We start from the raw sequence: 15878 nt of genomic DNA, 5'->3' as shown, positions 1-15878 counted from the left end.
AGGATGTTTTTACATTATATGAACCAAATTAATGTTTCATAAATTAATATAAATATATGATGAAAAGAAAATAGCAACTTCTGGGTGAATAACAGTTCGCATGGCCTGAACCTACATTTTTTTAATGTATTCAGCTTCTGTAGGAGGACCTTAGTTCTTTCCTTACTGAATTACAAGGAACCAGAAAGACTCCTGACTCTCTTCAAGTCCCAGATCCCAACCCACACCTCTGCCTCAGATCTAGGGGTGTGTTGGAGCTGCCTCACACCAGCTCATGAAAACACTTCTCAACTTTGCATTCTGTGACAGCATGTTGGTGGCTTGAAATCAGACATGGTGGGAGTATTTACACCACAAAAAACAACACATGCTAAAAATTAGGGCTTTTTTTTTTTTCCAGAGAGCCAATTTACCAGCATACTACTGCCCAGATCCAAAATTCTGCCTTATAATTCTGCTGTGGAAACCTAGGGATGCCCATCATCAGGCACCCATATGCACGGCGTTAAACTGACCCAGCTATGTTTTCTAGTTTCTTACTACTTCCTTCATGAATCTGATGGGGGGTTGGGGGCCTAATGGAACTCTAGAGTCAGACTGGGATGAGGAATTGGATGGTTACACTGCCAGGTTTTCTGCTCTTCTAGTGCCTTACCTTTCTGTTCTGGGCCTGCCCTCAGATAGAAACCATAGCCATTGCTTCCCTTCTTCATCTCCACAACCCGGGGATGGTGGGGTAGCAGTTTCAAACTGGCTGTTTCTCTCTTGAATTTTATCTTCTGCTCACTATGGTGCTTGTCAGTTTCCTTGTCCACCAGCAGGAACATGACGCGGCTTCCGGACTTCTTCACCTGCAACAACATACACAGGTGAGCACCAACATCAATCTCCAAGAATGATGCTGGGAAATAGGAAAGTTTCTTTATCAAGGCACACAGTCTATAGATTCAACAGGAAATATGAGATGTGAGGCCTGAGTTTAAGCTGTAATACTGTTTTCTACCACCTCACTGGTATTTATCTATCTTCCCTCATACAGTTGTTGTTTTTCACCTTCTTAAGTATGACCTCACCCACACAAATGCTAATTGAACCCAAGTGAAAGCTGTGTACCCAGAAAGGCACATAGATGAAGACTAGGAAAGGAGTTTGAAAAAGAAAGCAAAGGTCTACTTTGAAAGATCCTTCTACCAAGAGAAGATAAAGTTGGTCAATTTTCAAGGTTCCATATGACCCCAAAGGAAAACTTCTGACAGACTTCCCTGGTGGTGCAGTGGTTAGGAATCTGCCTGCCAATGCAGGGGACATGGGTTCGAGCCCTGGTCCGGGAAGATCCCACATGCCGCAGAGCAACTAAGCCCGTGCGCCACAACTACTGAGCCCGTGCTCTAGAGCCCACAAGCCACAACTACTGAGCCCGCGTGCCACAACTACTGAAACCTGTGCGCCTAGAGCCCACGCTCCGCAACAAGAGAAGCCACCGCACACCGCAACGAAGAGTAGCCCCCAGTCGCCGCAACTAGGGAAAGCCCACGTGCAGCAACGAAGACTCAACGCAGACAAAAATAAATAAATAAATAAATTTATTTTAAAAATTTATAAATAAATAAATTTAAAAAAAAAAAACCTCTGAGTGTTTTCCATGTGTCATGGAACCATGCTAGACATAAGATTTGGGATATAACAGGTCTTCAAATACTCCCCATGTGTAGCTCAATATTCATCACCACACTGGTTATCTTCCAGCTTGTATTAAAACATTTTAGTAACATTGGCTCAACATTCACTTTATTATAAATTTAGAGGGGGATTCCAACCCCCCTCTAAATTGGAATTAATTCCAATCAATTACAAATAAGATCCAAAAGATAAAGTTAATGGTTCTTTAGAACACTTTTCTTCAAGACAACATGAAACTAGCAAAGGCCTTATTCCAAAACCCTATATTAACACTTTATACCACTAGTGAGTTTGTTTGCTCTTAATACAAAGGGTTAGCTTCCCATTATTATAGTTCTCCCATCATAAGCTACCATTCCTGTCTTCCTGTCACTTCCAATGAGAGCAGAGTGAAAGATACGGTAAGAAAAGTACTCCTTTGGGATATACCTTTTCAACCACCTCCTCATGGGTGGCATCCTCTACATTCTCTCCATTCACTTCAATCAAGAGATCATCAGCCAGGACTCCTGCTTTCATAGCCACACCTTGAGGTTTTATATCAGTCATGCACACTCCCTTTTTACCTGAAAGAGGGTAGCAGGTGAACAAGCGTCACAACTCCATTACACAGAAAGTCCAACAGCAAAGGGTTTTCTCCCAATAATACAAAATTAGAACTTCGAATTTTAGGGCTAACTCAAATAGGCTTTGGCTTCTGATCTAGAATGACAATTAGAGCTTATAGCGCAAAGCTTGACAGAGCCATTACTCAGTTGGTTTTTGTTGATTTGAATAGGATTTCTGAGCCCAACTAAATGCAAAGAAGCAATCTCAGGTGGCACTGGCTTCTTGAACCAGAAAGTACCAAATCATGCCCACACTGCATCACTGTGTCATACTCCCTTTCTTTGCATTTGTAGAATTAGAAGGCATCTGCTCCATTCTGTCCTCTTTAATTAATGCTATCCCCACCACCACATCCAGTGGAGTGAATAAATCTCACTGATGCAGGCTAAAGAGGGCAGAGGCACAGGAGGAGAGGAAAGTATCCACACAGTCATTGTGTATTAGCAGGTGGTATGATTTAGGTGCTTCTTAAAGAAATGCTGTCAATTCTTTCAAGATATTAATATATCAGCCTAGGCAAAGGGTAGCTTCATAATGACTACATAAACAATTTGCAAAGAATAACAGTAATTTAAACTCTGCTTCCTTAAATACTTACATTTCTCCTGTTACCTTGTTATGTATTTGTCATGAAGAAAAGATTTTCTTCATAAAGCTAACCTAAACCATTCACCATGGACATTACACAAAGGCCAAATGAGTAGAGTCTGAATTACAATTTCTTTTTCTTTTTTTTTTTTTTTTTTTACCATTTTACTGATAACCAACCTCTGAGAAATGCCAAGCTTCCCTTGACCACCTACATCACTGTGTTTTAATAACTGACAAACTTGAGAAATACCTCTTATAGCTAGTTTATTTCTCTTGCTACGGGTTAAATAAGCCTTGGAAACTATCTTATGTTTACTATTGGTCTGCTGTTTAGCACTTAACAAATTATGACCCACTATCAGTACCTCTCCAATACCAGAAAGAACAGGGAAGAAGCAACATTAGAGGTGGAACCAAAAGGCTAACACAGCTATGGTTCCAACCTCAATCCCAGTGGAATCATTAGAAAACCATGGTCAACTGAGCGTGGGTCAGCCTGCAGCTCTGAAATTCTAGAAACAGAACTTCTAGTGCTTTCTGATGGTTGGGATTTCTCAAATCACTGTACCTCTCAGCTAGAGGTCAGGAAGTCACCTCAGAGCTTGGCCACAGCTGAGGGTACTATTTAAATGCCACAGGAAGGTGGCGATTTTTGCAGTGTCCTCAGCAACTGTAACAGTGGCTGATACATAAATAGGTACTCAAGAATTTTTTGAATAAGTGACTACCTGGGCATTCTGAGAGATGAAAAGAGATATCATTCTAATTCAAGAGTGGCTATCATGGAGAACCTCCCTTCTCTTGCCTCTTTTTCTCCATTCTCCCCTCCATCTTTACCCACGAAGAAGCATCAACCCTCTAACCCTCTGGCCTCAAAGGCTCAGCCTGACAAACACTGGGGGGCCGGAGTGCCCAGTGTCCCCCCACACAGTGCTGCTGTCCAATGTCCTGATCCCTCTTTGCACAACTGTGCAAAGCAAGGGAAAGGCCAGGGAGGGAAAGGGAGAGAGAGGCTGCTGTTGGATCTCCATAGCAACTGAAAATTAGTCAAAGGAGTCATTAACAGATAACAGTATCTTTCTTCTGGAAAGCTGTTTGTCCCTGCCCTACCCTCAAGCTCACCTTGGACAGTTTTCAGAGAGAAGCCATAGCTACTCCCCTCCTTCACCAGGTAGCAGAGCCGTGGCTGCGTCCAAGTCTGTGCTCCTCCATTCATCACAGAGGGCAGCTTCTTGTCATTCAAACTCGACTCCTGACTTTGACCCAACTCTTTCAAATCTACTTGTTTTTTCATAGCTTTCTCATAAGAATCCCCATCCAGGACCAGTAAAGTCACTGAATTCCCACTTTTCCTGACCAGATCCACAACCTAGGAGGAAGAAAGAAAAAGATTAACTTTAACCAATAACCCTCTATCATCAACCACCGGGGTGGGGGCCGGGGGAGGGCTCACCATCTGGCTCATTATCTGGCCCTGGAGATTCTACTAGCTGACCCCTGACACCCTAATAGTTAGCAGATCGTGCCCCAGCCGTCTCTGCCCAGGCCCCTCCCGAGATCCAGGTACAGATTAGGCTGGGCCTCTAGCACTACTGTAATCTAGAGCATAACCCAACCCTAGCCCAGGGGACTTTTACTAGGCCTGGTCCTTTCCAGGGACGAATGCTGCCCTAGAGCACAACAGGTCCTCCTGGGTCTATGGAGACAGCACAGTACAGTGAAAAGAGCACCCACTTAGAGGCAGACAGAATTGGGGAAAGGTCAGACCCTCCCCCATGTTCACTACATGAACACATTAGCAAGCTAAGGTGACTGAGCCTCCACTTCCTCATCTATGAAATAGTAACATGAACCTCGTGAGTTGCGGTGGGGATTTAACACAATAATGAATATGAAATTGCCTAGTACAGTTCCTTTCATGTAGCAAATATGCAATGCATATTAGGCCTGACACTATTCAAACCTAGGAATAATTTTTACAGTTCTTGGTTAATCATGGGAGACTTGATTAGCCGGCAGAATATAGCCGTAAAGGAGTCCTGCCTTGCCAGTGGCAGCCAGGAAGGCTCCACTGACCCTCAAAACTAGAATCAGCAGAGACGTGGGAGCTGAAGAGATCCTAGAAGCAGAAGAACCCCAAGTGTCCCACTTACCTGCGTATGCTCTTTCTTGTCCACAAAGACACCATTGATCCTAAGAACTCTGTCTCCATCCTGGAGACCTGCCTTCTCTGCTGGGCTACCCTTCTCAACCACCCGGACCAGGTGGCCATCAGTGTCCTTCTCAATTCGCAGGGAGAAGCCATAGCTTTGCCCTTCCTGTTTAGACAGCTTGCATTCTCGGGGGTTGAAGGTGGAGGCCATTTCTGTGATGAAAAACAAATGGGTAAATCCACAAGACAGAAAATCTAACTGGGGTGAGAAATCTGTCCTCCATCTCCTCTACCTCTATTCTTCTGTCACACCAAATCCAGACTGTTCAGGTAGCAACATTCGGGATATAGGAAGCCACCTACCAGGACTTGCTAGTGACTTCCAAATCTATTTCTCCCCAAAGATGACCTTTCACTTGAATTTCAGACCCATGTATTCGGCTAGGTACTGGACAGAGATGCTTCCATTTCAATAGCTCCAAAACCAAATTCCCCTTTGTCCCCTGACCAAAAGAAAGTAGTTCCAAATACATTACCTAAAAATTTTAAGAAAATCCAAGTCTACTTTCATTTAAATATTTGAAGAGCTTGCCAAGTTCTGGGCATTGAAGATAAATCTGTGGACAAGACAGACCTATACTTTGCCTCTCATATCAGGGAGCACATGTTTCTACAGAAACGTGTGATGAGTGATCTACTAGGGAAGAATAGAGTGATAAGGGAGAATATAACAGAGTGTCCTGGGAGTAGGGAATGGGGTGGGAAGAATTAAGAATGGCTTCCTGGAGAAATGACTTTTCCAAGATCTGAAGAATTAGTAGGAGTGGTGAGGTGAGACAAGATAAGGAAGATCTCAAACAATGAAAAATCAGAGAAGCCAGGCCTGAGAGCTGACCTGGTACATTGGAAACAGAAAAGTGGTTTCTAGGACGCTGAAGTTCTAGTCAGAACAGAGTAGGGATGCCCGACGGAGAGAGGATTCCCGTTGCCACGGCAGATTTCTCCCCCCTGAAGCGCTTCCGTTTCCACCCATCTTGCCCCTCCTTTCACCCCACTGCAAGAGCAAGGCTCTGGGCCACAGGAGGAGGAAAGGAAAAGTGTGAAAACCAACAGCTTGGGGCCCTGGCACCCAGTCATTAAAGGTGAGATGCCTGCTAGGCACAGGGAACTATATTCAATACCCTGTGATAAAACATAATGGAAAAGAATATGAAAAATATGTATAACTGAATCACTTTGCTGTACAGCAGAAATTAACACAACATTGTAAATCAACTACGCTTCAATAAAATTAAAAAAAAAAAAAAAGATTCCTGCCAGGGGTCCCCAACCCCTCCTGGCTTAAGCACTTGAGAATAGAGGCCAAGAACTGCTGGTGTAGAGGCCCGAGAGCAGCAGGCTAGACTCTGCTGGTTAAACTGCCTGCACGGCAAGCCCTCATGTTCCCCTCGTCACAGCTCCCTCCAGTAACTCAGAATAAACCATCCGTTTCTCCTGGAGGGACAGGAGCAGATGACCGCACAGGGTATGGGGGTGGAGGGCGGAGGAGAGACAACAAAGTGCTCCAGGCTCCCTAGAAGCCACACCATGGTGATTCGAGATGGCCATCTCTGACTTCTGTGCCCACAGAAACATACAGTACAAATGGGGCAGAAAGCCTCCCACAGCCCGATCCCTTGGCTATTGCACTTGCTCTCAGCAGAGTCTGGCAGCCAAGCCACCAGGGGCATGAATGACTAAGAAGCCAAGGAAACAAGAAATAAATAGACAATGTTTCCACACTACTCTATATAAAATAGATAACTAACAAGAACCTACTGTGTAGCACAGGGAGCTCTACTCAATACTCTGTAGTGGCCTATATGGGAAAAGAATCAAAAAAAAAGAGTGGATATATGTATATGTAAAACTGATTCACTTTGTTGTACACCCGAAACTAACACAACAGTGTAAATCAACTATACTCCAATAAAAAGTTTTCAAAATAAAAAAATAAATAGACAATGTTTCAAGCGATCTCTTATGAGGGCCTGAGGCCTAAGCCTACCCCAATGAGGATCAAGGACAGAAAAGTGAAACCACAGTCACCATGATCACCGTCCACACCTGGGAGAGCATTGCAGCTCTGCCTTATCATGACCAACCGCCAGGAAGATGCTGCTTTGGGAGGAAAGGGGGGAAATAGGGAGTTAGGGGAGAAGAGGGCAGCGCCAGAGTGGGGCTTCCTCACATGCAGGAACCTGTGTGCGGCCTCTCTGACTCTGACCCATGACTTTTCTTTCTGCTGATCATCCAGCCTGCAAGCATTCCGTTTTCCAACTGGAATCCACCTCTATGGCCAAACTTACCCCTAGATCCCTATCAGCTCTCAATTTCATAGGCCTGAAAAGCCTTGAAGGGAAAAAAAAATAAAAGCCCTCTGAAATTTGGAAGTATCAATAATTATAGAGAAACCTCATCCAAATCTTACAAAATTCGAAACATGTCCTTAAAATTATTCAAAATAAGGGCCATTAGATGCTATGTTTTCATCAGGAGATGAGTCTCTTTGTGATCGGCGTATGAATGCTCGCTTCTAAGGTGCCCACCCCTACAATTCAGCCATCTCACACTCTGCAGTGGCAGCCTCAGGATCGCACTCTCTTTCTCAAGGATGGAAGGTGAATCCTCCTTGCTCGTAGGGCGGTCCAGTGTTTGGGGAGAGGAGAAGAGCCAAAGTTTTCCTGTATCTCAGCAGAGACCTGAAAGTCTGATATACAAGGAAACACAAATCCCTGTTTCTGGGCAAAATCTCAAGTTGTTTGTGTGTTTCTTTCTTTCTTTAAAGTTTCAAACAGCCAGACAGTAATCACTCAGATCTGCACTTATGTCTTTGAAGCCTCAGGTGTTCGAGGTCAGAGTTTCTTTTCACAGCTATGGTTGAAGCACAGAGAATTAGAGCCAGTTCACACCGATAAAAATACTGATAGAAATGCTACCACTCTGGGTGGGAAACAGCTGCTGTCCCCAGGCCCAGATTACATCCTTCCACCCTGTCTGCTCTTCCCACAATTCAGCCACTAAAGGATTAATGCTGCTGCCCACACCAAACTGATGAAATATTTAACACCCTCAACTGTACCAATAGAGAAAGCTGATCAAAATCCCCAAAGCCTGGCCTTACATAGGACCCTGAAACTATTTGTTTCCTGTGTCATCTTGTAGAGAGACAGTTCAACTAGGAATCAAGAGGGCTGGGCTCTGGTCCAGCTCCAGTCCTGGGTGTGTCTACTCTACAGCCTGGTTTACACTGGCCCCTAAATCAGGGCTGGCATCAGTCACTTTAGCAAGACTCTGTCACTGCTCCGTGATAAGGATGCCTGGAACTCTGGAACACAGGGCCTAACTAGGAAGAATCTCTGTATTTAAGGATACTGTTTCCTGTTTCTTCCTCCTTTTCCTGCAAATCAAAACCACAGTGAGATACCACCTCACACCTGTCAGAATGGCTATCATCAAAAAGACCACAATTAACAAATGTTGATGTGGATGTGGAGAAAAGGGAACCCTCGAACACTTGTTGGTGGGAATGTAAATGGGTGCAGCCACTATAGAAAACAGTATGGAGGTTCCTCAAAAAATTAAAAATAGAACTACTATATGATCCAGCAATTCCACTCCTGAGTATATATCCAAAGAAAATGAAAACACTGATTTGAAAAGATACACACCCCAATGTTCATAGCAGCATTATTTACAATAGCCAAGATATGGAAGCAACGCAAGTGTCCATCAACAGATGAATGGATAAAGAAGATGTGATACACACACACACACACACACACACACACACACACACAATGGAACACTACTCAGCCATAAAAAGAATGAAATTTAGCCATTTGCAACAACATGGATGGACTTGGAGGGTACTGTGCTTAGTGAAATAAGTCAGACAGAGAAAGACAAATACTGTATATTATCACTTATATGTGGAATCTAAAAAATAAAACAAACAAATGAATTGTTTGTTTAAAACAGACTCACAGATATAGAGAACAAACTAGTAGTTACCAGTGGTGAGAGGGAAGGAGGGAGGGGCAAGATAGGGGTAGGGGATTAAGAGGTACAAACTACTATGTATAAAATAAATAAGCTACAAGGATATATTGTACAGCACAGGGAATATAGCCATTATTTTATAATAACTTTAAATGGAGTACAGTCTATAAAAATCTTGAATCACTATGTTGTATACCTGAAACTAATATAATAGTGTAAATCAAATATACCTCAATTTTTAAAAATTAAAAATAAGTAAGGTAATAGTTTTTTTTAAAAAAAAAAAGGATACTGTTTCCTATTTCTTCAGCCCCCACCCCCATCTCCTGCTTCCTGAGAATCCAGAGATCAGAACCCTATGGTGGAGAGATATGCAATTAGTGAAGGCCTATGGATTTCCATAATATCATATCAGCGATCATCTGATTCAGGCTGGAATCCATCAAACCCTCAGCAGGCTTTACTCCCCAGTTCAAATAGCCAAAATAAAATACTGGAAATGAAAGAAAGCTCTAACCCTTTCTGAGCTCTGGGGGAAAAAGTCAATTTTTGGCAACAAAGTTGCTTGTCTGTGGGAAGGAGAACAAAGTGCTGGTGGGCAGGAAAGACTGAGTGGTGAGAGCCAAAGAGATTTTTTAAATCAAACTTTATTATTAATCATACCTTTAGACCCCACCTTCTTCTAAAAGGATTAGATGATTGCTACCAGGAAAGGCAATAATATATCCAAGGTCAAGAAGAAAAAGTAGGTACATTTTAGAAGTTAGGAAGGCTAGCTAATGACAACAGAGGAGGGTAGGTAGGACCTGTGAATGTGACCAGAGAAGAAAGAACTGAAGCCACTGGGCTATTTTCCACAGGAGAAAAATAGCTGGTGGGACCCAGGGGACTCTCCCAAGGCCAAGGTAGCCAAGGTCTCCCAGCTCCAGGCAGCCATCAACATGGACCCATACACGATCCGAGTCTACACCCGCCTTCCCCAGCGGTGCTGCACAGAGCCAAGAGTCCGGGCAGGAGCTGTTCCTGAGAGAGTCACAACCACAAAAGTGAGACTCAAACAGTCGGAAGGGTTCAGCTTAGTTGGCCCAGGCTAAGAGGAAGCCTCATTCTCCCCTCAGTTTGTGTGTTTGGGGCTGGAACCTACAGGACCTTCCTCAGCAGGGCTAGTTGGAGAAAGAGTGAGACTCCGTTTCAGTTGATTCCCACATCAGTGGGACTTGTAGTGAAGCATGCCTGCCCTGTCACCCGGCACGTCAGAGTCCCTTGTTCCACGATAGGTGCTGTAAGTGGAAAGGTCCCATTAAAAAATACCATGGGGGTCTTCCCTGGTGGCGCAGTGGTTGAGAATCCGCCTGCCAATGCAGGGGACACGGGTTCGAGCCCTGGTCTGGGAAGATCCCACATGCCGCGGAGCAACTAGGCCCGTGAACCACAACTACTGAGCCTGCGCGTCTGGAGCCTGTGCTCCGCAACAAGAGAGGCCGCCACAGTGAGAGGCCCGCGCACCGCGATGAAGAGTGGCCCCCACTCGCCGCAGCTAGAGAAAGCCCTCGCACAGAAACAAAGACCCAACACAGCCATAAATAAATAAATAAAATACCATGGGCGTGAGTGCCTTTAAGCCCCCCCATACCCCTCCAGTGCAGGGGAGGGCTAGGAGTGAAGGGATCTTAAAGCCACCTAGCTCATCAAAAATCCATGATCTCCTGAGAAATATCTGAGAGTCTCAAGGTCAGTGGGAACCTGACAAGAACACAAAGCATCTCCCAATACAAAATGGAACACAGCGTTCTCCAAATTATTTCCTGCTCTGAAGCAGAGTTATTTGTCTAACTCCTGTAAGCGTCCAGGTATTATTTTGTAAAAGAATCCTGAAATTGCTATAGATCAGCTAACACACAAGCCAGGGAAGAGCAAATTCTTCTGAGGAAGGAAAAGACAACTCCTGGAAAAGTGAAGTCAGCAAGAATTAGAAGATATTTATTCGTCTCCTCAGCCCTGGGAGCTGTCTACCCAAAGTCAGCAGCTGGTTTCATCTGAGGGAACAGATCTACTTAGTTAACAGTGTAAATCTATAGACCATCAAGTGATGCCAGTAATAATAAATCACGTTACCGTTTAAAAACTCACCATATGTCAAGCATGCTACATTATCTCATTTAATCCTCACAGTCACCTTACAAATTTAATCTCAATCCCAGCTGGCCCACAGAATCACCTGCAGAGATTTATAAAAACAGTTGCTTAAACCCCACCTCAGATCTACTGACTCAATCCAGGCTTGAAACCTGAACATAAGCATTTTTAGAATCCCCACGAGTTTAAGAAACTAGTACTCAAAACCACCCTTTGCTTCTCCCAGCTTCCCTTCTCTCCCCTCAGTCTTGGGATAACACCCTCATGGGTCAGAGAAGAATGTCAAGGTTGGGTGAAATATTAACGGCTACCTTGAGCCCACCTTTACTCAACTTGAGAAACCAAGGTGGCAGCCTGGTTAGGAGAGGCCCTCAGGATCCAGCTGTGCCCACAGTCTTGCCCGGCCAACAGCATGGAAGTGTGTGGCAACCTAAAGGCTGTGACCTGCCTCCCTCCCCACGTTCTAGTTCTGAGCCAGGAAACAGAATCCAGTAGCTGAAAACAACATTTAACAGCTCCCATGGGCTCTTTGTCCAAGGAATTAAGTCTGAGGGGGCCCTCCCCTGGCCAGCAAACCTAACCACCTTAAGAGCTGAGGCCATTTCTCCTCCTCCATCACACTATGGGTGGAAACCCAAGCTCCATTCCTGTCTGAGGCCAATCAGTTAGATTCTCCAATTAGCATACAGGAGTGGGTGCAGCTTGTTTGGGATCATGCACACAGGCCCCTCAAAATTCTACTGAACATCAAGAAGACATATTACCCCAAATGTGATTTCATTTGTCCATGCCACAAGTATTTGCCTCACACTTATACGCAAAACACTGTTAAATGGTTGATGGAATAAAGTAAAACAACAGCTCTATCCTCAAGGACTTTATAGTTAAATGGAGGTGAAGGAAAAGTTTTAGTACAAAAAGAGCTACCACTATGAGCAGAGTATAAGTGCCATGAGACCTACAACATGGGACAAATTAAGGAAAGCTTCACTAATTAGGTAGGATTTGATTTAGACATTGACAACAGATAGGTAGGATTTCAACAGGTACAGAAGTAGAAAGAGAACATTCTAGCCACAAAGAATAGTGTGGACCTCAGGCATGGAAGTGGGAAAGTTCTTGGGTATGGTCAAAGAAGAGCTAAAACTCAACGTGACTGAAGAAGAGCCAACAGGAGGACAACCAAGATGTCCTTTTGTCATGGATGACAAGTTAGACTGTAAAGGCCTCAAATACCAGCCCAAGGGATCTGGCCTTAGTTTGGTGGTCAGGGACCACGCAAAGGTTATAAGCAGAGGAATGACAGGATCAGAGTTGGGCTCCAAGAGGGATGGCCTGAAGCAAAGACGTACTGGAGGTAAGTCAAGAAAGAGGCTCTTGTAATAGTCCTCCTCACATGCAACGAAGGCCTGCCCCAGCCGGTAGCTGTGAGAATAGAATGGAGGTGACAGAGGTGGAGGAACTACAGAGAGGACTGAGTGACATATGGTATTAACTCTTCAATCCTGTCCTCTCAGATTTCTCCATGCAGAGATGGCCTCAGACAGGACAGGTACAACACAGATGTCCAAAATATTTATTGACACTGACCGTGGCTAGTGTCCGGGAAATACAAGAGGTCCCTATTACTCTCCCTAATTAATGCTTACCTCACTCACACACAGTTTTGCTGTGGGTTCAAGAGGCCTCGTTGCACAGAGTGGTACATGCACAATTCAGTCTTCTAAGGTCACCACTCAGTGTGAACATAGCTGTGCTTTTGGCTCCTCTCAGCTCTGAGTTGCCAGAATACCCTAATTCTGTGGCCATCTTTTCATTCTGTCTGTTTCCCCATAAGTGGTATACTTTCCCTGGATTTATTGCCCTTGCTCAGTTTTTTCTACTAACCACCCTTGATACCTTTCCTAGACTCCCCTTCTGTATGGAATCAGTTTTGTCACTCCCAAAATTCCTATGTTGAAGCCTTATGACTGTTTGGAGATAGAGCCTTATAAAGAGATAATTAAGGCTAAATAAGGTCACAAAGGTGGGGCCTGGCATCTTTATAAGAAGACACAGAAGTGCATGTACACAGAGAAGAGGCCATGTGAAGACACAGTAAGAAGGCCACCATCTGCAAACCAAGGAGAGAGGCCTCAGGAGAAACCAACAATGCTGGCACCTTGATCTTGGACTTCCAGCCTCTAGAACTGTGAAGAAATAAATTTCTGTTTAAGCCACATGGGCTTCTGTTATTCTGTTATGTGGTATTCTGTTACAGCAGCTCAAGACTTAATACATCTTCCAAGTAATGCTGCCCACTTGGGCTGGGTGTTAGAAAGGAAGAGGTCAAAAAAAACCCCAAAAAACAAAACCCCACAAGTTCATGCCTTGGTGACTGGCATAAAAGTTGTACCATTAAAAGATGATGCAGGAGACTTCCCTGGTGGCTCAGTGATTAAGAATCCACCTGCCAATGCAGGGCACATGGGTTCAATCCCTGGTCCGGGAAGATCCCACATGCCGCGAAGCAGCTAAGCCCATGAGCCACAACTATTGAGCCTGTGCTCTAGAGCCCGCGAGCCACAACTGCTGAGCCCATGTGCCACTACTGAAGGCCGTGCGCCTAGAGCCCGTGCTCCACAACAAGAGAAGCTACCGCAATGAGAAGCCCACGCACTGCAACGAAGAGTAGCCCCTGCTCGACGCAGCTAGAGAAAGCCCGCGCGCAACAACAAAGACCCAACGCAGCCATAAATAAATAAACAAATAAATAAATAAAAATTAAAATAAAAAGATGAAAGATGGTGCTGGGAATTCCCTGGTGGACCAGTGGGTAAGCTCCATGCTCCCAATGCAGGGGGCCTGGGTTCGATCCTTGGTCAGGGAACTAGATCTCACATGCATGCCACAACTAAGAAATCCACATGCTGCAACTAAAAGATCCCACATGCCACAACAACGACCCGGCGCAGCCAAAATGAATGAATGAATGAATAAATAAATAAATAAATAAACATTAAAATAAATTTAAAATTTTAAAAATTAAATTTAAAAAAAAGATGTTAGACTTCAATAAAGATGTTTAAAAAAAAAAAGAAAATATAGGAGAAAAATATTACAGTAGATACTGGGAAAGGAAATAGATAACCAAATTATCAAAAAAAAAAAAAGATCTTCAGGGTTCTTGCTACACACCCACACACAAAAGTAACTCTGTGAGGTGATGGAGGTTTAACTTGATTGCGGTAATTATTTCACAATGTATACATATATCAAAACATCATGTTGTACTTTTTAATTATATACAAATTTTAGTTGTCAATTATACCTCAATAAAGCTTTTTTAAAAATCTCAAAAAAAAAAAAAAAGATGGTGTAGTTATGAGGAATGAGATGGCAAAGTCAGTTTGAGGTGGTTTTACATCAGAGGACTTGGCAGAACATCCTGCAGGTAGACAGAAGTGTGGGCCTGGAGCTCAGGAGATGATGCACTAGAGTCCTCATGGCAGAGCTCGGTGATGCAAGGGAGTGAGAACATGAAAGGAAGAGAGCCGAGGATAAAGCCTTGCGTGATACCGACATCTAGGTGACAAGAAGATGAAGCTGAGAAGGGATGATCAGAAGGCCAAGATTTTACAGTGCAAGCTAAAAGAAGAATCTCAAGACAGGACAGTTAACAATGCAAAATGATGCTAAGAGGTAAAGAGATGAAAACAGAAAATGCCACTAAGTTTAGGAAATGTAAGTTCAGGACAGATGAGGGACTAAGAAGCAAGTGAATACTAGTAAACAACAGAGGCCATGAATAAAGCTACATCTTGAAACAGATAAATGAGAGAGTTGGGATAGCAGCTTAAGGGGAAAGCAGGGTTGGTGGCTGGTTTTATTTTATTTTATTTTATTTTAATGGCTGTGTTGGGTCTTCGTTTCTGTGCGAGGGCTTTCTCTAGTTGCGGAGAGTGGGGGCCGCTCCTCATCGCGGTGCGCGGGCCTCTCACTATCGCGGCCTCTCTTGTTGCGGAGCACAGGCTCCAGACGCGCAGGCTCAGTAATTGTGGCTCACGGGCCTAGTTGCTCCACGGCATGTGGGATCTTCCCAAACCAGGGCTCGAACCCGTGTCCCCTGCATTGGCAGGCGGATTCTCAACCACTGCTCCACCAGGGAAGCCCATGGTTTTATTTTTAATGTTTGCATATCAAGGGATGATATGGAAAGCACAGCAAATGGGTTTGGCCTTGATGAGATGGAATACCTCTACCGAGGCAGGAGAGAAGTGGAAAAAATGAGATACAGAGGAAGACAAGGTCAATTTACCAAGACAAATCAGGAACTTCAAGAATGTGGACCAGGGGGCTTCCCTGGTAGTGAGAGGCCCGCGCACCGCGATGAAGAGTGGCCCCTGCTCGCCGCAACTAGAGAAAGCCCTCGCACAGAAACAAAGACCCAACACAGCCAAATAAATAAATAAATAAATAAGTAAGTAAGTAAGTAAGTAAAAAAAAAAAAGAATGTGGACCAAAATCTCCACTGAGCTCAAACTGATAAATCCATGAAGGTGGCCAGGAGAGGATGGTGGATTAGCTGTACTTACCACCAAAAGACAGCTCCTATGAGGAAATAAGAGCCCAGTGTGCCAGATCTTCCGTTCTCTCAAGAGAACCTGGAAGTCTAGATTTATGCAAAATG

At 44.2% G+C, this 15878-nt stretch overlaps 2 protein-coding genes across 4 annotated transcripts in view; one reads left to right on the top strand and one right to left on the bottom strand.

Moving 5' to 3' along the window:
* The window catches only part of GPR89A (G protein-coupled receptor 89A), a 54969-nt gene extending 54342 nt beyond the window's left edge, over window positions 1-627 (top strand). The window contains exon 15 of the mRNA XM_082459175.1: window positions 401-627. Within this exon, the coding sequence (XP_082315301.1) occupies window positions 401-514 (114 nt within the window). The 3' untranslated portion in view covers window positions 515-627. The remainder of the gene's footprint in view (window positions 1-400) is intronic.
* Window positions 1-15878, bottom strand: part of PDZK1 (PDZ domain containing 1) — a 41520-nt gene that overhangs the window by 9278 nt on the left and 16364 nt on the right. For all 3 annotated transcript variants that reach the window (XM_082459136.1, XM_082459137.1, XM_082459135.1), the window contains exons 2-5: window positions 5034-5245; window positions 4003-4249; window positions 2110-2246; window positions 656-851 (exon numbers count right to left, since the gene is read on the bottom strand). In XM_082459136.1, the coding sequence (XP_082315262.1) occupies window positions 656-851; window positions 2110-2246; window positions 4003-4249; window positions 5034-5243 (790 nt within the window). In that variant the 5' untranslated portion in view covers window positions 5244-5245. The remainder of the gene's footprint in view (window positions 1-655; window positions 852-2109; window positions 2247-4002; window positions 4250-5033; window positions 5246-15878) is intronic.

This window comes from Balaenoptera physalus (assembly GCF_965194825.1).
Source record: "Balaenoptera physalus genome assembly, chromosome: 1".
NCBI lineage: Eukaryota > Metazoa > Chordata > Mammalia > Artiodactyla > Balaenopteridae > Balaenoptera > Balaenoptera physalus.
Note: the sequence above shows the minus strand (reverse complement) of the source record. Positions and strands in the feature narration are given on the sequence as shown.